We start from the raw sequence: 22,500 nt of genomic DNA, 5'->3' as shown, positions 1-22,500 counted from the left end.
TGACCCAAATCTTAATGATATATACAGTACATGATATATATCCAGTTGCGATCAAAAGTACATACACTTGTAAAGAACATAATGTCATGGCAAAAAGTGAGCTGTTTGGCCACAATACCCAGCAATATGTTTGGAGGAGAAAAAGTGAGGCATTTAATCCCAGGAACACCATCCCTACCGTCAAGCATGGTGGTGGTAGTATTATGCTCTGGGCCTGTTTTGCTGCCAATGAAACTGGTGCTTTAAATGAGACAATGAAAAAGGAGGATTACCTCCAAATTCTTCAGGACAACCTAAAATCATCAGCCCGGAGGTTGGGTCTTGGGCGCAGTTGGGTGTTCCAACAGGACAATGACCCCAAACACACGTCAAAAGTGGTAAAGGAATGGCTAAATCAGGCTAGAATTAAGGTTTTAGAATGGCCTTCCCAAAGTCCTGACTTAAACGTGTGGACAATGCTGAAGAAACAAGTCCATGTCAGAAAACCAACAAATTTAGCTGAACTGCACCACATTTGTCAAGAGGAGTGGTCAAAAATTCAACCAGAAGCTTGCCGGAAGCTTGTGGATGGCTACCAAAAGCACCTTATTGCAGTGAAACCAAGGGACATGTAACCAAATATTAACATTGCTGTATGTATACTTTTGACCCAGCAGATTTGGTCACATTTTCAGTAGACCCATAATAAATTCATAAAAGAACCAAACTTCATGAATGTTTTCTGTGACCAACAAGTATGTGCTCCAATCACTCTATCACAAACAAATAAGAGTTGTAGAAAGTATTGGAAACTCAAGACAGCCATGACATTATGTTCTTTACAAGTGTATGTAAACTTTTGATCGTGACTGTATATATATATATATATATATATATATATATATATATATATATATATATATATATATATATATATATATATATATATATATATATATATAGTAATAATGTATGTATTATGATGTAAAATGTGCATCAATGACATTAAAGTTTTCATACATAGCGAGACCCGAGATACACTTACTTCATTTTTTTATGACATGTAATGTGACCTTACTGAAATATTCTAAAACCAACCAAACATGTTTACCTGGCAGTGATTGATTTCTATGTGTATTGTGCTAAATTAATTTGGATAAAAAGGCAATTAAATATGTCACCGTTCTAAAAAGGAAAGTGTAGTATGCGCATGGTGCTGTGTATGTTTTGTGTATTGTGTAGCTGCTAGTCTTGGAGATCAGATTATTGTTAAACCATAATAGCAACAATTATACACCTGAACATCAGGAAACTCCAGACTCCAAACTGTCTGTTTAAACTTCACGCTGTTTAGCAAACAAAAGTCAAGCAGGTTCCTCGACAGCCGTTAACGCACTGTAAAAACATGCAAGAACATGTTTTACTTTGGATCCTGTGACCTCACAATAAAATAAGAATTGTGCTTGCAATAGCAAACATTCATTCTTTATAATAAACGACACAAAGCTTCAGCAGCTATCAAACATGCTGCAAACACAGAAATGATCCAAAACTTAAACTACACCAACAGCATCAAACACATACATTGGTAAAATGTTGCTAATTAAAAATGCTGCAATCACCCAAACTATGCAGGACCAAAAACAAACGCAAAAGAAAAATGCTGCAAAGGCAAAAACACACAAAACCCCAAAACAACTGAAGAGAGAAATTCTGCAAGTTTAAAGAAGGAAATGGAAGTTATCATTCTTTAATGAATTAAGATATATGTATATTTGTTTTACAGTATTGTACAGCAAATGATTTTTTACAAACAATTGGCAAAAACAACAAACAATTCCTTTTCTTTCCGCCAACTTTCTTCAATACATCATATTAATGTCTAATAAAACATCCTTTAGGTCTAACTTCCTGGTAACTTAGGATAGACTTGTATTTATCAATGGGTAAATTACGTTATTGCAGTGCAGGTTTTTACATATAGGAGCAGAAGTAAAACATAATGAAAAACTATTTAAAAAAAAAATAAATACCACATATGGATAGCATGAAATATAGATCAAAAGTAAAATAAAACAAAACACACTAACATCCGTATTGCACACCAAGAAAAATGATCACAGTAATCACATCAGTGTGTTGTAAAGTCTTATGGCTGTGGGTAGAAAGGACCTACTTGCGTTGGGCACATCTTTAAGTGGGTGCGACTTAGACTTAAAGTGGGCGCGCCTTAGAGCATGGGTGTCAAACTCACCAAATTTGGCCCGCCGTGTAATTTCACTTGGCCCTTGAGGCGATATCACATTAACACTAGAGCTGGCCCGCCGATTATATACAGCGGCGGTGCCACGGTAACACCGCATTCACCGCTTATTCTGATACTTACCAACCCTCCCGGGAGACTCCCAAATTTCAGTGCCCCTCCCGAAAATCGTCACGTCCGCTTTTCATCCAGTCCAACGAGGGCTGGCCCAGTCACATACTATGTGCGGCTTCTGCACGCACACACAAGTGAATGCAACGCATACTTGATCAACAGCAATACAGGTTACACTGAGGGTAGCCGTATAAACAACTTTAAAACTGTTAGAAATATACGCCACACTGTGAATCCACACCAAAAAAGAATGACAAACACATTTCGGGAGAACATCCGCACCGTAACACAACATAAACACAACAGAACAAATACTTTGCAGCACTAACTCTTCCTGGACGCTACAAGGTGTGTGTGTGTGGGAGGGGCGAGGTTTGGTGGTAGCGGGGGAGTATTTTGTAGCGTCCTGGAAGAGTTAGTACTGCAAAGGGTTCTGGGTATTTGTTCTGTTGTGTTTATGTTGTGTTACGGTGCGGATTTTCTCCCGAAATGTGTTTGTCATTATTGTTTGGTGTGGATTCACAGTGTGGCATATATTTCTAACAGTATTAAAGTTGTTTATATGGCTACCCTCAGTGTAATGTGTATCGCTGTTGATCAAGTGTGCGTTGCATTCACGTGTGTGTGCGTACAGAAGCTGCACATATCTTGTGACTGGGCCGGCACGTTGTTAGAATGGATGAAAAGCGGACGTGACGACAGCTCGTAGAGGACGTTAAAGGCAGTGCCTTTAAGGCATGCCCCCAAGACTGTGGTCCGGGTGGACTACGAGATATAATGACTGATGAACACCTTCGTTCGATAATGAAGGTTGCCTCAGCTCAAAGCCTGAGCCCCGACATTAATGAACTAGCATCCAAGAAAAGATGCCAGGTATCTGGCTTCCTAGCCCTTTGAGACTTTTGTGATTTAGGGCTATATAAATAAACATTGATTGATTGATTGATTGATTGATAGTATCCTGGCAAACTTCCTAGTAGCTTGGCTCACTTCCTGGTAGCCTGCCTAACTTCCTGGTGGTTGGGTCAACTTCCTGGTATCCTGGTTAACTTACTAGTAGCCTGGCTAACTTTCTGGCTGCTTGGCCAACCTCCATTTTGTTTTGTGAACTTGCAGAATTTCTGCCAAACAGTTGTTTTTAGTTTTTGTATGCTTTTGGCATTAGCTGCATTTTTCTTTGGCATAATTTTGCGGCTGCTTTTGTTTTGTGGTGTGTGTGTGTGTGTTTTTGGTATCGGATCATTCCTGTGTTTGAACATTGCTAAAATACTTGATGCAGGCCACAGATTTTATTCAAAACCTGGTAGTGCTTGGAGAACTGGGGCCGTATTTATCAAGCGTCTTAGAATGCCATTTTACACTTAAGTCCTGAGAATTTGCGAAATTTAGTCCTACTCTCAAACTTAAGAATAAAAGCTATTTATCAACTTTCTTAAGTCTAAGAATCACTCCTACTCTCCACGATATTTAAGAGACCTTCAGAGGTGTCTTAAGTGGTTAGGAGTTTCCAGCAGGGGATGGCACTGAGGCGAGAGAGACGTGCGCGAACGTTCAGGGAGGGAAGGATGTCCTGGCTTTGTTTGATGACGAGCAGCTGATCAAACGGTATCGTTTAGACAGAGCGTGTATTATTTTTGTCACAGATTTAATAATTTTCGATTCCTTGTTGATTTCTGCATGTGGCTGCAGTGGGCTAGTATATATAGAGCCACCCACACCAGTTTCAAATTAGTTGCCTAATTAATGAATTGGAAAGAGAATGTTATGAGAGTAGCGTATGTGTGTGTGTGGCCCTTTAATAGGTGACAGCATGTGAGGTGAGTGACGTCAGTGAGTGTGTGGGCGAGAGAAGAGAGGGAGCGGTAGCGTGAGTGTGGGCGGGGACTAGTTTGTTTTGTAGTTTATTGTCAAAATATACACTCCCATTGTCCACTTAAATATTTCTAAGATATTTTTTTGATCTTAGACAAGGGATTCCCTTCCGTGATTGGTCATTTCTCTGGATACAGAAATGACGTCACCTAAAATTCCGTTTACGGCACATAGTAATGTCGTAATTCAGCTCTGAGTGTGACACTTAAGATTCAGTCCTACACTTCGCTGAAAGTGTGAGTAAGACGCTTGATAACTAACTTTTAAGTGCAGCTTTCAGCGAATAATTTCTTTACTCATAAGTCAACTCTTAGCAGACTTCTTAGGAGTAATTCTAAGAAGCTTGATAAATACGGCCCCTGGTGCTTCCCTGCACCATCAGTGCTGCCTCTAACCAGGAAGGGGCGATAGTCAGCTGCAAATGTGTGGTGCAAAAGATCTCCTCTCTTCTGGAACAAAGATGCTGTTCAGCAGGAGTGTGTGACGTGAAGAAAGCCTCCAGTGGGTCACCTGATGGGGGACCGCTGGTGTGCAGATTAAGAAGAGAAGGTCTTCACTCCAGCTGGTGTGTTTGCGCTCCAGCGTGTCAGCAGGGACGCTGGCGGACACAAACTAGAATAGAAAGTGGAGCAGCTCTGCAGAGAGAAGAGAGATGAGCTGCAAAGGTGTTGAAAGGTGTCCCTTGCAAGTAAACACACAGTAAAATCACTGGCATCTTTTATTATCAAAGAAATAAATGATTTAGGAACACAAGTTTTCATCATCATTATTATTTCATAGTGCAGAAAACATGTCGGGCACGGTAGCGCTTCACTTAACGTCATCAGAAAGCTAGCACTTATTCTCCTCTTCTTCCAAGTAACTAAAAACTGAACCTAAAAGGTTTGGAAGATGACCCCGAACTTTATGGGAAATAAAATCCAAAAACAGGACAAGATTCCAGAAAGAAAAACCATCCTCTGAGACACTGGTCCAGGACAAAACTACATTTAAAATTTACAGACTCCGTTTTGGAAACACTGCATTCAGAAAGTGGGGTAGTCCACCTGCAGATGGGGAATTTTATATTAAATACAGAGTAGTAATTCTCTGTTGGTTATAAATAGATCTATAGTCATCATTATTATGTGATTATTCATTCCAACCCTGTCCTGTCCTTCAAGGAAACAGCACATTTTTTAAATGTAATAACTCTAACCTTGCATTAGAGGAATGTGAAGAAGTGCACTAGCAGCTCCAGCAGATGGCACTTCTGTGTTCATTTTATAGTGAATACAGAGTACAGCTCTTTTGTAAAAGTGCTGGTTGTTATCCTTTCCCATCAAAAGTCACAGAACCGAATCATTCGTTTCTTCTTCTGGTTTATCCAGTCTTGGACATCAGGCTGGGGATTGAACCTGCGGCATGTTCTCAAAAGGCAGCGGCCTGTTGTTAGGTTTAGCTGATGTCTGTAGCTGGTGCCATCTCTTAGTCGACACGAGTAGCGTCACAACCAGGGCTGGCTTAATGCAAGGGCTGAAGCCCCTGGTGCCTCCACTCAATCAGGAGCCCTTGATTGGTGTTCATGGCTGTCAATCACAGACAGCTCTGCTTCGTGTAGCAATTGCTTGCTTGCTGATTGCCAATCACGTAGTAAAGTTGCTGCTACTCCAATAGTGAACTGTGTCTGTCGGCGTGATCATCGTGTAATAAGCATAGAGGGACAGTGGGACAGAGGGATAGATAAGGGACAAAAGCATAGGCGCCGATCTACATTTCTGCCAGTGGGTGCTCGGTGTGTGTGTGTATTAGTGTTGTCCCGATACCAATATTATGGTAACGGTACCGGTATCAAAAGTATTTCGGTACTTTTCTGTATTTTTCAAAATTACGGGGACCACAAAAAATGTCATTATTGGCTTTATTTTAACAAAAAAAATCTACATTAACATATGTTTCTTATTGCAAGTTTGTCCTTAAATAAAATAGTGAACATACAAGACAACTTGTCTTTTAGTAGTAAGTAAACAAACAAAGGCTCCTAATTTAGCTGCTGACGTATGCAGTAACATATTGTGTCATTTATCATTCTATTATTTTGTCAACATTATGAGCTGACAAGCTGTAAAAATGAATTATTAATCTACTTGTTCATTTACTGTTAATATCTGGTTATTTTCTGTTTTAACATGTTCTATCTACACTTCTGTTAAAATGTAATAATCACTTATTCTTCTGTTGTTTGATACTTTACATTAGTTAGAGTGTCCGCCCTGAGATCGGTAGGTTGGAGTTCAAATCCCAGCCGAGTCATACCAAAGACTATAAAAATGGGACCCATTACCTCCCTGCTTGGCACTCAGCATCAAAGGGTTGGAGTTGGGGGTTAAATCACCAAAATGATTCCCGGGCGCGGCGCCGCTGCTGCCCACTGCTCCCCAAGGGGATGGGTCAAATGCAGAGGACAAATTTCACCACATCTAGTGTGTGTGTGACAATCATTGGTATTTTAATCTTTAATCTTAATTAGTTTTGGATGATACCACAAATTTGGGTATCGATCTGATACCAAGTAGTTACAGGATCAAACATTGGTCATATTCAAAGTCCTCATGTGTCCAGGGACATATTTCCTGAGTTTATAAACATAATATACATTTAAGAAAAACGAAAGAAGATTTTGTGATATTAAAAAATATCGATGTAATCATAGTAGTATCGACTAGATACGCTATTGTACTTGGTATCATTACAGTGGATGTTAGGTGTAGATCCACCAATGGCATTTGTTTATATTGTAGCGTCCCGGAAAGTGTTTATGTTGTGTTGTGGTGCAAATATTCTTCCAAAATGTGTTTGTCGTTGTTGTTTAGTGTGGTTTCACTATATGGCACATGTTTATGACAGTGTTGGCATTGTTCATACTGCCACCCTTAGTGTGACATGTATGGCTGTTGAGTAAGTATGCTTTTCATTCGCTCGTGTTCAGTGCGTTCAGAGTCAAGATGATTGTGATCAGTTCATTATCGGGCACAATGAAATCCTGGTTAGGCTTTGTTAATTATATACTATATGATTTGAGACTTTGCTATTATGTAAAATGTACCAGACCCGCCACAAAATTTTCAACAACAAGATTGCTTTTTAAAATATGATTTTAAAGATGGAAAATTACCATCAATCCCACGTGGGTGCTCGGCGCCTATGGACAGAAGGATAGAGGGGTATGGGGATAGATGCACCCAAAGATGTAGGGACAGATGGATAGATGACAGAAAGCCAGAGGGATAACTGATAGAGGGACAGAATGGTAGAGAGATTGAATTATCGCGAGATAGAGGGACGTTACCTCCCAGTGCGGCACACTGACCATGGGGCTGCACCGCTTCTAGCTGCCGTTGGCTGTCTGCGCTGTTTGTGTCCTCCTACAATAATGATAATAATAAAGATATAAATATTGATAATAATAATAATAATGAACTCTATATATGTTTGTTTCATCCTATGCAGTGCAACGCCGGACCAACTGCCTTTTGGCTGCTTGGCTTCCTGCTCACTCACCCTGAGGCCATGAAGGCGCTTCAATCAGAGCTGAGAGGGCTGACTCTGGAGGACATGTCCCCCCAGCCTCCTTCCACCATGGAGACACACAGCACACCTGTGTTTGGTACGCATCGTCCATCCACCCGGACGGAGACAGCAACATTTGATTGTTTATCGTTTACTCCCATACATAAGGCTTACGTTCCGTCCGTCCTGCAGACAGCATCTTGAAGGAAACTTTGCGTCTCACCGCTGCTGCTTTGATCAGCAGAGAAGTTGTGGACTACAAAATCCTGCACATGTCCACTGGACAAAAGTATCATCTTAGACCAGGAGACAAAGTCTGTCTCTTCCCCTTCCTGAGCCCTCAAATGGACCCAGAGATACACCAAGAACCACAGGTACACTCCCCTTTACTGTACTTCAATGAAGAGTATTGCCATACGAGGTCAACAATAACAATAACAATAACGAATAAAATAATCATACATACAAAAAAAAAACTATTTATTGTTAAAACTTGCAAAAATATATAATCAAGGTCCCATTTTGAATACAACTATCAATCAATCAATCAACCAATCAAAGATTATGTATATAGCCCTAAATCACGAGTGTGTCAAAGGGCTGCACAAGCCACAATGACATCCTCGGCTCAGATCCCACATCAGGGCAAGCAAAAACTCAACCCAATGGGATTACAATGAGAAACCTTGGAGGAGACCGCAGATGTAGGGACCCCCCCCCCCCCCTTAAATCATAGTGTGACAGTCCAGTCCAAAGTTGGGCCAGCCGTAGATCGTCTTGAGTGAAAACAAGTCAGCGGCGCAGAGACGTCATCAAATGATGCCCAGATAAGTGGTCCATCCCGGGTCCCGACTTTGAACAGCTAGCACTTCATCTGTGCCACCCCTCTTCACGAAGGAGAGGGGGGAAGAGCAGAAAAGAGACGGCAGATCAACTGGTCTAAAAGGGGGGTCTATTTAAAGGCTAGAGTATACAAATGAGTTTTAAGATGGGACTTAATGCTTCTAACTGTATTAATACATAGAACAAATATATATATTTTTTAATAATCTATACAACTAGGATATGACTAAAGCATTATCATATTTATTGTGTATTACTATTAGTTCATCATATTGTGTCAATGCGTCCCAGTGCCGCTCACACTTGTGTATGAATGTTTGGTGGTGGTCGGAGGGGCTTTAGGCGCAATTGTCAGCTGCCGTAATCCTACCCCAGGGCAGCTGTGGCTACAAATGTAACTTACCACCATCAACGTGTGAATGTGGAGTGAATAAATGATGGGTTCGCAGTTCTCTGTGAAGCATTTTGAGTTTTAAAACTTTTATGGACACAAATTCTAGGCACAGTCAGGGCGTTGAGGGCATCCGGTTTGGTGGCTGCAGGATTAGGTCTCTGCTTTTTGCGAATGATGTGGTCCTGATGGCTTCATCTGACCAGGATCTTCAGCTCTCACTGGATCGGTTCGCAGCCGAGTGTGAAGCAACTGGGATGAAAATCCGCACTTCCAAGTCTGAATCCATGGTTCTCTCCCGGAAAATGGTGGAGTGCCATCTCTGGGTTGGGAAGGAGATCCTGCACCAAGGGGAGGAGTTCAAGTACCTCAGTGTCTTGTTTGCGAGTGAGGGAAGAGTGGATCGTGAGATCAACAGGCGGATCAGTGCGGCGTCTACAGTGATGCGGACTGTATCGTTCCGTTGAGGTGAAGAAGGAGCTAAGCCGAAAACCAAAGCTTTCAATTTACCTGTTGATCTACGTCCCTATTGTCACCTATGGTCACCTATGGTCATGAGCTTTGGGTATGACAGAGGACAAGATCAAGGGTACAAGGGGCCGAAAATACAAACATAGTTTTCTCCGTCTGATGGCGAGGCTCTCCCCGAGAGATAGGGGATAGAATGAGAAGCTCAGAGTAAATCCGCCGCTCCTCCATATCGAGAGAAGCCAGATGAGGTGGTTCGGGCATCTGGTTAGAATGCCCCCCAAATGCCTACCCGGGGAGGGGCTTACAGCGTGTCTGACTGGTAGGAGACCACGGGGAAGACCCGGGACACGGTGGAGAGACTATGTCTCCCAGCTGGCCTGGTAGCGCCTCGGGATCCCCCGGGAAGAGCTGGACGAAGTAGCTGGGGAGAGGGAAGTCTGGGTTCTCTGCTTAGGCTGCTGCCCCCGTGACCTGACTTCAAATAAGCGGAAAAAGATGGATGGATGGATAGTACACTGAATTGCATATACAAATAATGATACCAGTAGTAATAATATAGTTATTAATGCAATATGGTTGTCTTCGTGGTGACAAATATATTGTTCTACTGCCTCAACCAATGAAGAAACATGAATTTTCATCACAACTGGGATAATTACCAAATATGTTTTTTGTTTCTTGGTGACAGACTTTCAAGTACGACCGCTTCTTAGACCAAGAAGTGACGACTAAGCATGTTTTCTACAAGGATGGGAGGAGACTAAAGTACGCCAACCTACCTTGGGGGGCAGGCAGCAACGTTTGTGTTGGGAAGCACTTTGCTATCACCATCATTAAAAAGTCAGTATATTAATATTTATATCTGATATATTAAACATTATAAGTGTAATGTATCTTCATGCTATAATACATCTACTGTATAATCCAGTAATGACTTATGTTGCATAATAGAGCAGTTAAAGGTCATTACTTGCCAAGTGAAGTCCTATCACATGAAATAATATTTATAAAATATTTCTTCTTCTGGCAGGTTTGTGTTCTTGATGCTGGCTCATGTTGATCTTCAGCTGTGTGAGCCCACAGCTGGAATGCCTCCCGTCAATCCAAGTCGTTATGGTTATGGAATCATGCAACCTGATGGAGATCTACTGGTCAAATATAGACTGAAGTTGAACACACTTTAAGAGAAATACACTTTATTACCATGCTGTCTATTTATTTATTCTCTTTGTTCTTCTGTGCAAATGTTTTATTTCGTGTTTCAATAACAACAAACTATGATTATTAAAATGCTCCAAACAAAAAACAAAAGTGTACTGGAAACGTATTCTCACCAGACATTTAACTAGGTATATCAGTCGCATTTCGATCGTACATATAAGAGATCAGTGTTCCAATCTCCATTTGGACATCTCTGTGTGGAGTTTGCATGTTTCCTTCTTGCGTGTGTTTTTTTCCAGCTACTCCCACATTCCGAAAATAATGATATTAATGTTAGGTTAATTGGGGAGTCTAAATTTGTCTATATGCGATTGGCTAGGGTGTACCCTGTCTCTTGCCCCAAGTAAACTGGGATAGGCTCCAGCTTACACCAGACCCTAATAAGGATAAACGGTATAGAAAATGGATGGATGGAGGTCAAAAAAGGTTAATTCAATCAAATTATGTTAGTGGTACCTAATGAAATGTCTTAGATGCCATGTTTTTCTTCTCCTTCTTAATTAATGATAGCAATGATTTACACCAGCAAGTAATAATAAACTCATAATAAAGAATAAATAATTTGGATTAGATTTAATAAAAAGGGATAGTAACAAAGGAAAATCCAACAACAATAATCCTCATCACCAATATAACAATATTACACATCAAGCTCCTCCTTCACCTCACTGTGTTGCCTGAGTGAGGCCAGGGCTAAATTGTGGTCCAAAGCAGAATTGAAAAATAAAAAAATGTTCATTCTAAGCCTGGGCCCCTGGAGAGGGGGTCCAGGCTGAGGCCAAGGAAGAAAAAACCCTCATAGCCATAGCACACATAAACATGTGTGTAAGAGGGAAACATCAAACAAAACAAAGGACATTAAAGACATGAAAAGAGCAGAGCTGATGCAACCAGCTAACACTCCAGCAGTGCCATTTCTACATACAGCTACAAAAGCAAAACAACACAAAAAAACAAAAATAATTAACCAATAATAATATATATTGCGCACACACACGATTGCACCATGCATAGACAAGCAACCAAATAAAAACATAATTTCTACATCCATATACACTGTGGTGGCCTCTGCGGTGTTCCACGCCATCGTCTGCTGGGGTAGGGGGGAGTATGGCCAGAGACAGAAGCAGACCCAACAAAGCAACCAAGAGAGCCGACTCCATCCTCTCCAGCTTCACTTCAGTTTAAGACACGCTGCACTTCCGATGTTGTCACCTCTGTGGGCAAGTCTTTAAGTGGGCAGACTTAGACCTAAAGTGGACGTGGACGCGACTTGGACCTAAAGTGGGCGCAACTTTGACCTAAAGTGGGCGCGACTTTGACCTAAAGTGGGCGCGACTTCGACCTAAAGTGGGCGCAACTTAGAGTGGGCACGACTTAGAGTGGACACGACTTAGACCTAAAGTGGTCTCGACTTGCACCTAAAGTGGACGCAACTTAGAGTGGGCGCGACTTAGAGTGGGCGCGACTTAAAGTGGGCGCGACTTAAAGTGGGCGCGACTTATAGTGGGCGCGACTTAAAGTGGGCACGACTTAGAGTAGTTCTGCGCGGCCGCAGCTGGAAGCTTTAAGACATGGTTAACTTACGTTGTCGTCACCCCAGGTCTTTAAATGGGCGCAACTTACACTTAAAGTAGGCGCAACTTAGACTTAAAGTAGGCGCAACTTAGACTTAAAGTAGGCGCAACTTAGAGTGGGCGCGACTTAGATCTAAAGTGGCCGCAATTTTTAAACGGGCGTGGCTTAGAGTGGGCGTGACTAAGACATAGATTGGGTGCTACTTAGAACTACAGTGGGCGCGACTTAGACTGGGCCTGACTTGGACCTAAAGTGGCCGTGATTTAGAGTGGGCGTGACTTACATCTAAAGTAGGCACAATTTTTAATTGGGCGTGGCTTAGAGTGGGCGCGACTTGGATCTAAAGTGGGCGCCACTTGGAGTGGGCGCGACTTGGACCTAAAGTGGCCGTGACTTAGAGTGGGCGTGACTTAGACTTAGATTGGGTGCGACTTAGACCTAAAGTTGGCGTGACTTAGAGTGGGCGCGACTTAGATCTAAAGTGGGTGCAACTTAGAGTGGGCGCGACTTAGACTGGGCTCAACATGGACCTAAAGTGGGCGTGACTTAGAGTGGGCGCAACTTGGACCTAAAGTGGGCGCCACTCGGAGTGGGCGCGACTTGGACCTAAAGTGGCCGTGACTTAGAGTGGGCACGACTTAGACTGGGCCCGACTAGACCTAAAATGGGCGTGACTTGAAGTGGGCATGACTTAGAGTGGGCGCGACTTGGACCTAAAGTAGGCGCAACTTAGAGTGGGCGCGACTAGACCTAAAGTGGGCGTGACTCAGAGTGGGTCCAACTTGGACCTAAAGTGGGCGCGACTTGGACTGGGCCTGACTTGGACCTAAGGTGGCCGTGACTTAGAGTGGGCGTGACTGGGCGGTATAGCTCGGTTGGTAGAGCAGCCGTGCCAGCAACTTGAGGGTTGCAGGTTCGAGCCCCGCTTCCGCCATCCTAGTCACTGCCGTTGTGTCCTTGGGCAAGACACTTTACCCACCTGCTCCCAGTGCCACCCACACTGGTTTAAATGTAACTTAGATATTGGGTTTCACAATGTAAAGCGCTTTGAGTCACTTGAGAAAAAGCGCTATATAAATGTAATTCACTTCACTTCACTTAGATCTAAAGTAGGCGCAATTTTTAAATGAGCGTGGCTTAGAGTGGGCGTGACTTAGACTTAGATTGGGTGCGACTTAGACCTAAAGTTGGCGTGACATAGAGTGGGCGTGACTTGGATCTAAAGTGGGCGCAACTTAGAGTGGGCGCGACTTAGACTGGGCTCGACTTGGACCTAAAGTGGGCGTGACTTAGAGTGGGCGCAACTTGGACCTAAAGTGGGCGCCACTCGGAGTGGGCGCCACTCGGAGTGGGCGCCACTTGTACCCAAAGTGGCTGTGACTTAGAGTGGGCGCGACTTAGACTGGGCCCGACTAGACCTAAAATGGGCGTGACTTAAAGTGGGCGTGATTTAGAGTGGGCGCGACTTGGACCTAAAGTAGGCGCAACTTAGAGTGGGCGCGACTAGACCTAAAGTGGGCGTGACTCAGAGTGGGCCCAACTTGGACCTAAAGTGGGTGTGCCTTAGAGTGGCCGTGACTTGGACCTAAAGTGGGCGCGACTTAGAGTGGGCGCAACTTGGACTTAAAGTGGGTGTGACTCGGAGTGGGCGCGACTTGGACCTAAAGTGGGCGCGACTTGGATCTAAAGTTGGCGCAACTTAGAGTGAGCGCGACTTAGACTGGGCCCGACTTGGACCTAGAGTGGGCGCAACTTGGACCTAAAGTGGCCCTGACTTAGAGTGGGCGCGACTTATACTGCCCCCGACTAGACCTAAAATGGGCGTGATTTAAAGTGGGTGTGACTTATAGTGGGCGCGACTTGGACCTAAAGTAGGCGCAACTCAGAGTGGCTGCGACTAGATCTAGAGTGGGCGTGACTCAGAGTGGGCCCAACTTGGACCTAAAGTGGGTGTGCCTTAGGGTGGCCGTGACTTGGACCTAAAGTGGGCGCGACTTAGGGTGGCCGTGACTTGGACCTAAAGTGGGCGCGACTTAAAGTGGACACAACATAGACTGAACGTGGGCGCTACTTGGACCTAAAGTGGCCAGAACTTAGAGTGGAAAAAAACATTTGAATCTGAAAACAACAGAAGCTCAAATATCTAAATATATGAAAGTGAAACATTTTAATAAATAATTTATTTCAAATGTGTGCACTTACTTTTATCTTGAATACATTGAATGTGCGTGTGAATGTTGTCTATCTGTGTTGGCCATGCGACTTGTCCAGGGTGTACACTGCCTTCCGCCCGAATGCAGCTGGGATAGGCTCCAGCATCCCCCGCAACCCCAAGAGGGACAATCGGTATAAAATGGATGGATGGATGGATGGATGATGTATTTGTCAAAATACCACATCAAAACCTGATTTTTTTCAGTTTCAAAGTTATTTTTTTAGGTACAATTTAGAGTCACAAATGGAATACATTCCAGAGGGACAAGCGGTAGGAAATGGATGGATGGAAATCAAAACCTCCCATTTTAAAAGCAAACTATAAAACAGAGGTACAGGAAATGCATACAAACATTGCTTCGAAGATTTTTCTTCAAGGTTTTGAACGTCACATCCTGTTTCTTTCTGGCCGAGCGCAGACCCGTGGTGCGTTCAGGTGTCAGGCTGCAGCTCGTAAAGAGTTAAGTGTAATGTGCGGGAGGAGACACGAGAAAGACATTTCCATCTCCTCCTCCGTCTCTACTCTCCTCCTGGGTGCCACTGCTCCGGGTTTTTTTTTCCACGACGACCCGAACGGTACTTGTTGATCTTTGCTGGCCGAGGCGTGGAGCGATGAAAGCGGCGTTGTGACGAATGTGCGGCCGCTGCGTGGATGTGACACGTCGGAGGAGGAGGAGGGCGGGGATGGAAGGCATCACAGCCCAGATCTAGTGGACCAGTGACGGCGTCTTCCTTTTCAACTGCTGGATCATTACGGTAATCTTACAGCAAATTATACCCGCACATTTTGCGTTCCATTTTTCCACAATGAAACATGTAGTCTTCCACAGAAACTGATTGATGTGCCGCGTGTGCGCGTCATGTAATTGTTGTGATGCTCGTCACCGGTAGGGAGGATGTTTATTTATAGCAGCATATGTGCATTTCAATCACCGTGCGCGTATTAAAGTGTGATATTGTTATTAATCACGTAAGAGAAAGAGATCTCGCGGCCTGATTGCGTGTAAAAGTTTGCGTGGCACTGATTGATGAATCGATGATGCAATGGATTATAAACGACATTAAAATTACAATGTGTGTGTGTGTGTGTGTGTTCACGAATTGATGGAGTTTCAGCACTGGACAGCTGCGCACGTCCCCACCCACACTGTAACAAGTCAGTAGATTTTACAGTAAAAAAAAAAAAAATGTTGGCTACTGAGCTGCCATATTTTTACAGTAAAACCTACATAATTGTTTTACTGCGTGACAAAAATCCACTCCACTGACACACACACACACACACACACGCTGTCCTTCATTGCACAACATTGCAGTGTAAAGCAGCACATTTGTCAGTACAAACAAGTGTCATGTAATTATAGCTGCAAACTACTTACACATAGGGTGCATAGAAGCGCGTTGGAGAGTATCCAGTAACAAATGTGTCCGCATCATTCAACTTGCTGCGTCATGAGTTTAACTCGGTGGGGGTCTGCAACCTTTTTTAGTGCCGCCCTAGTGGCTCCCTGGAGCTTTTTCCAAATTGTATGAAAACAGAACAAGATGAGGGGAAAACAATATTTTTGTTTTAATAGGGTTTCTGTGGGAGGACAAACATGACACAAACCTCCTTAATTGTTAGAAATCCCACTGTTTATATTAAACATGATTCTCTGATGAGAGTATTTGGCGAGCACTGTTTTGTCCTACTAATTTTGGCGGCCCTTGAACTCAGCGTAGTTTGTTTACATGTACAACTTTCTTCAACGATGCCACTCATTCTTTGTCTCATTTTGTCCACCAAACGTTTTATACTGTGCGAGAATGCACAATGGTGTTATTGACTTGTGTGGAGAGACATATATATTATATGACTGCAAGCTAATCGATGCCAACATGCTATTTAGGTTAGCTGTATGTACATATCGTTGTGGCTTGTGCAGCTCTTTGAGACACTCGTGATTTAGGGCTATATAAATGAACATTGATTGATTGATTGCATTATTATACCTCGTCTGTAGGTATATTTGAGCTCATTTAATTTCCTACGTCCTCCGTGTATTTAATTTATATTTACATGTCTCATGCATGACACATGTTCTGTATGTAATATTGGCTGCATTTATCATAGTTGTTTGTGTGCCATGTTGTTCCAGACCACAGCAAATGTTACCCAGCTTGCAAAGATTGTAATAAATCCATTAGTAGAAGACGTTTCTTTTAACTTGGACACACACATCTTTACCTTTGGTCATTCTAAGCCAGTCATTTAGAGGAGTTATCTTACCCTCTGAGACACGTTACTAATAGTTTCCAATGTTTTAAAAATGGTTAGGATAAATCCTACATTTCAACATTTCTGTCGACGAAGATTTGTATTTGCCTGCGACACATAGTCATTTTGATAGTAGGCTAATATATCTAGTGTAGACACTTACATCATGTGTTGTCTTCATTATAACACTTACATAAGACTTTTAAAGTCATTTTGATAGTAGGCTGTTATAGCTAATATAGACACTTACGTCATGTGGTGACTTCATTATATCACCTATAGAAGGCTTTTAATTTTTTGCGACTCCAGACAGATTTTGTTTTGTATTTTTGGTCCAATATGGCTCTTTCAACATTTTGGGTTGCCGACCCCTGGCGTAACGTAATGAATTATTGAGGCCACTAGGTGTCACCACTCTACTTCAACTTAAAGACAACATACGTTTATGCATAGTAATAAATAGGTTAGTATTGTTCGTACCCACCATTGTTCTCTGATTAGTTTTACTTAATCAAACCTTTTCCAACATTCCAAACTACCGACATTACTTTCGCCATTTCCACACCCATAACAATCCCATTATCTATTGATTGTTGTGTACACAGTTTGTGGGGGTAGGGGATAGCGGGGGGTGTTAGTGTTAGTGCTGCAAGGGGTTCTGGGTATTTGTTCTGTTGTGTTTATGTTGTGTTACGGTGCGGATGTTCTCCCGAAATGTGTTTGTCATTCTTGTTTGGTGTGGGTTCACAGTGTGCCGCATATTTGTAACAGTGTTAAAGTTGTTTATACGGCCACCCTCAGTGTGACCTGTATGGCTGTTGATCAAGTATGCCTTGCATTCCCTTGTGTGTGTGAAAAGCCGTAGATAATATGTGACTGGGCCGGCACGCAAAGGCAGTGCCTGTAAGGTTTATTGGCGCTCTGTACTTCTCCCTACGTGCGTGTACCACTCCGTACAGCGGCGTTTTAAAAAGTAATACATTTTACTTTTTGAAACCGATGCCGATAATTTCCGATGTTACATTTTAAAGCATTTATCGGCCGATAATATCGTCTGTGCGATATTATCGGACAGCTCTTATTTTTTTTAGTTAAAGAATATAATTTAAGTACCCCGGCTTTATATATACAATAATGAATTAAAACAAGTTTTATAGTTTAACTAACTAACTAAAATGCTTACTACTGACTAGGGTTGTACGGCATACCGGTATTAGTATAGTACAGCGATACTAATGAATCATATTCGGTACTATACCGCCTCCAAAAAGTACCGGTTATAAAACCTATATGCTTTAACCAAAGGCAACAATCATAGATGAAGCTTTCAGCACATACATAATGTTGACACCTATAGTTATATTTTGATAAAGACGGGGAAAACACGCTACTTGTAAACAGCGCGTGCAACAGGACAAACAGTAGTAGACGCAAAGTTAAATCATAAAATGCAACCTTACCCGAGCAAAAACGATGCATATTTATCCGGGAGAGTCTTGATACTGATTTCCTTGACCCAACCACACACAAAGAAGTTGTAGACCGCCATGCTTTACCAAGTTTTCATCTGGTTTGTCATATAGAATGGTGTCTCGAGCACAATAATTCGATATGTCTGGGAACGTGACTGACGTATAATCCTGGATATCAATCGACAAATCTTTTTTTGATAAAGTCTAGGATCTATTCCAATGCATAGTTGGATTTTTTCGCTTGTATCTGCTCTCTGCAGGAATTTTTAAGCCTCTTTTGTTCTCAGATAGTTCGCAGGCTGCTTGCTGTACAACAGCCATCTTGGCTTGGTTGACCACCACTGGTTTTCACTTCCTGGAAGAAGTCACGTGACGGAATACAAGCAAATTTAGTAACTAACTAACTGGATAATTGAATACATAACTAATTATTACCAACCAACTAACTGACAAAAAAACTCGCTAGCTAGCTAACTAACCAACCACTTTGGCCCTTCTCCAGGGCAAAAATGTGAGCAAGGGGGAGTGATTTGAGGTCGGCCGCTTCCTGCTTTGCACTCACGATGGAGAATAACAAACTAACCAACTAACTAGCTAGCTAGATAACTGGCTAATTAACTAATTCATTATTACTTACCACATAATTAAGTACCTAGCTCAGGGGTTGGCAACCCAAAACGTTGAAAGAGCCATATTGGACCAAAAATACAAAAAACAAATCTGTCTGGAGACGCAAAAAATGAAAGAAAATATGAGTGTTATAATGAAGTCAACACATGACGTAAGTGTCTGTATTAGCTATAACAGCCTACTATCAAAATTACTTTAAATGCCTACTGAAATGAATTTTTTTTATTTAAACGGGGATAGCAGATCTATTCTATGTGTCATACTTGATCATTTCGCGATATTGCCATATTTTTGCTGAAAGGATTTAGTATAGAACAACGACGATAAAGATTGCAACTTTTGGTATCTGATAAAAAAAAGGCTTGCCCCTACCGGAAGTAGCGTGACGTAGTCAGTTGAACATATACGCAAAGTTCCCTATTGTTTACAATGATGGCCGCATGAAGTGAGAGAGATTCGGACCGAGAAAGCGACAATTTCCCCATTAATTTGAGCGAGGATGAAAGATTTGTGGATGAGTAAAGTGCAAGTGAAGGACTAGTGGGGAGTTGAAGCTATTCAGATAGGGAAGATGCTGTGAGAGCCGGGGGTGACCTGATATTCAGCTGGGAATGACTACAACAGTAAATAAACACAAGACATATATATACTCTATTAGCCACAACACAACCAGGCTTATATTTAATATGCCACAAATTAATCCTGCATAAAAACACCTACGTGTTTGTTATGCTAGCTCCTCTGCTAGCTCCTAGCTCCATAGAACACGCCAATACAATTCAAACACCTGATCAACACACACAATCACTCAGCCCAAAAGACCGTTCACCTAACCCAAGGTTCATAAAGCTTATATATTTTTAAAAAGTTACGTACGTGACGCGCACGTACGGTCAAGCTATCAAATGTTTAGCAGCCAAGGCTGCATACTCACGGTACCTGATATTCAGCTGGGAATGACTACAACAGTAAATAAACACAAGACATATATATACTCTATTAGCCACAACACAACCAGGCTTATATTTAATATGCCACAAATTAATCCTGCATAAAAACACCTGCGTGTTTGTTATGCTAGCTCCTAGCTCCTATGCTAGCTCCTAGCTCCATAGAACACGCCAATACAATTCAAACACCTGATCAACACACACAATCACTCAGCCCAAAAGACCGTTCACCTAACCCAAGGTTCATAAAGCTCATATATTTTTAAAAAGTTACGTACGTGACGCGCACGTACGGTCAAGCTATCAAATGTTTAGCAGCCAAGGCTGCATACTCACGGTACCTGGTATTCAGCTGGGAATGACTAAAACAGTAAATAAACACAAGACATATATTTACTCTATTAGCCACAACACAACCAGGCTTATATTTAATATGACACAAATTAATCCTGCATAAAAACACCTACGTCTTTGTTATGCTAACTCCTAGCTCCTATGCTAGCTCCTAGCTCCATAGAACACGCCAATACAATTCAAACACCTGATCAACACACACAATCACTCAGCCCAAAAGACCGTTCACCTAACCCAAGGTTCATAAAGCTTATATATTTTAAAAAAGTTACGTACATACGCAAAAAAAAGTTGCGCACATACGGTCAAGCGATCAAATGTTTAGAAGCCAAAGCTGCATACTTACAGTACCACGTCTGCGTCTTTGTCATCCAAATCAAAGTAATCCTGGTAAGAGTCTGTGTTGTCCCAGTTCTCTACAGGCGTCTGTGTATCGAAGTCAAAAGTCCTCCTGGTTAGAGTCTCTGTTATCCGAGTTCTTCCATCTTGACTGCATCTTTCGGGAATGTAAACAAAGAAGCGCCGGCTGTGTACTGTTGTTGCTGACTACGTTCGAAAAATACGTCCATTTCGCACCGACAACTTTCTTCTTTGCTTGCTCAGCTTCTTTCTCCATAATGCAATGAACATGATTGCAACAGATTCACGAACACAGATGTCCAGAATACTGTGGAATTATGAAATGAAAACAGAGCTTTTTCGTATTGGCTTCAATGTGGAAGGCATACCCGTGTTCCCCGGGCTACGTCACGCGCATACGTCATCCTCAGAGGCGTTTCGAACCGAAAGTTTAGCGGCAAATTTAAAATGTCACTTTATAAGTTAACCCGGCCGTATTGGCATGTGTTATAATGTTAAGATTTCATCATTGATATATAAACTATCAGACTGCGTGGTCGGTAGTAGTGGGTTTCAGTAGGCCTTTAAAAGTCTTATATAAGTGTTATAATGAAGGCAACACATGACGTAAGTGTCTATATTAGCTATATTAGCCTACTATCAAAATGACTATGTGTCACAGGCTGAAGCAAATCTTCGTTGACAGAAATGTTGAAATGTAATATTTTTTCTACACATTTTTACAACATTAGAAACCATTAGTACATTAGAGGCTATACGCAGAAGGTGAGATAACTCCTGGACATTACTGGCTTTTGATGACCAAAGGTATAGATGTGTGTGTCCAAGTGAAGGGAAACGGCAGGCTGTCTTCTTCTAATGGATTTATTAAAATGTTTGGCAAGCTAGGTAATGTTTGCTGTGGTCTGGAACAACATGGCACACAAACAACTATTTGAAATGCAGCCAATATGACATACAGATAATGTGTCATGACACATGAAAAAACTAAATTATATACAAAGAGGATAAAAGTAAAGGATATTAAATGAGCTCAAATATACCTACAAATGAGGCATAATGATGCAATATGTACATACAGCTAGCCTAAATAGCATGTTAGCATTGATTAGCTTGCAGTCATGCAGTGACCAAATATGCCTGATTAGCACTCCAACAAGTCAATAAAATCAACACAGTGCACCTTTGTGTATTCACACACAGTATAAAACTTTTGGTGGACAAAATGAGACAAGGAAGGAGTGGAAGATTTTACATGGAAACAAACTGTTGCGTCACAGTCCACACTATGGTGAGTTCATGAACCGCCAAAATAGTGAGACAATACGACAATCACCAAATACTCTCATCGGTGAAGCATACACACAAACATATTAAACAGTGGGCTTTCTAACAATTGGGAAGGTTTGTGTCATGTTTGTCCTCCAACCAAAAACATACTAAAACAAAAAAATTATTCCCCCCCCCCATCTTTTTCCATTTTCAATCCTCCAGGGAGCCACTAAAGAGCTGCATGCGGCTCGAGAGCCGCGGGTTGCTGACCCTCGACCTAGCTAATAAACTATCTAGCCAACCAGCTAACTAACCAACAAATTTGGTCCTTCTTCAGGACAAGCATGAAAGCAAGGATGAGTAGTTAAAGTCAACCCACTTCCGGCGTTGTGTTCTCAATGAAGACTAACTAACTAACTAACAAACTATCTCAGTAATTCTCAAACCGTGGTACTTGTAACAACTAGTGGTACACTCGCTCCATCTAGTGGTACGCCACAGAATTACTTCATTAAGTTAAAGTTAAAGTACCACTGATAGTCACACACACACACACACACACTTAGTGTGGTGAAATCCCTTGTTCCACCTCCTGGGAGGTGAGGGGAGCAGTGAGCAGCAGCGGTGGCCGCGCTCTGGAATAATTTTGGCTGATTTAACCCCCATTCCAACCCTTGATGCTGAATGCCAAGCAGGGAAGCAATAGGTCC

The 22,500-nt window shown here is 42.1% G+C and overlaps 2 protein-coding genes and 1 long non-coding RNA gene across 4 annotated transcripts in view; 2 read left to right on the top strand and 1 right to left on the bottom strand.

Moving 5' to 3' along the window:
• Nucleotides 1-10,782, top strand: part of LOC133651218 (prostacyclin synthase-like) — a 25,779-nt gene extending 14,997 nt beyond the window's left edge. For both annotated transcript variants that reach the window (XM_062049262.1, XM_062049255.1), the window contains exons 7-10: nt 7,718-7,874; nt 7,970-8,151; nt 10,171-10,322; nt 10,513-10,782. In XM_062049262.1, the coding sequence (XP_061905246.1) occupies nt 7,718-7,874; nt 7,970-8,151; nt 10,171-10,322; nt 10,513-10,666 (645 nt within the window). In that variant the 3' untranslated portion in view covers nt 10,667-10,782. The remainder of the gene's footprint in view (nt 1-7,717; nt 7,875-7,969; nt 8,152-10,170; nt 10,323-10,512) is intronic.
• Nucleotides 4,542-22,500, bottom strand: part of LOC133651237 (uncharacterized) — a 72,917-nt gene continuing 54,958 nt past the window's right edge. The window contains exons 4-5 of the long non-coding RNA XR_009826393.1: nt 7,557-7,632; nt 4,542-4,863 (exon numbers count right to left, since the gene is read on the bottom strand). This is a non-coding gene — a long non-coding RNA (uncharacterized LOC133651237). The remainder of the gene's footprint in view (nt 4,864-7,556; nt 7,633-22,500) is intronic.
• The window catches only part of kcnb1 (potassium voltage-gated channel, Shab-related subfamily, member 1), a 166,548-nt gene continuing 158,964 nt past the window's right edge, over nt 14,917-22,500 (top strand). The window contains exon 1 of the mRNA XM_062049226.1: nt 14,917-15,251. The gene's annotated coding sequence lies outside the window, so the exon portion shown is untranslated. The remainder of the gene's footprint in view (nt 15,252-22,500) is intronic.

This window comes from Entelurus aequoreus, linkage group LG01, assembly GCF_033978785.1.
Source record: "Entelurus aequoreus isolate RoL-2023_Sb linkage group LG01, RoL_Eaeq_v1.1, whole genome shotgun sequence".
NCBI classification, from domain to species: Eukaryota; Metazoa; Chordata; class Actinopteri; order Syngnathiformes; family Syngnathidae; genus Entelurus; species Entelurus aequoreus.
This window is presented reverse-complemented; position numbering and strand designations above follow the sequence as displayed.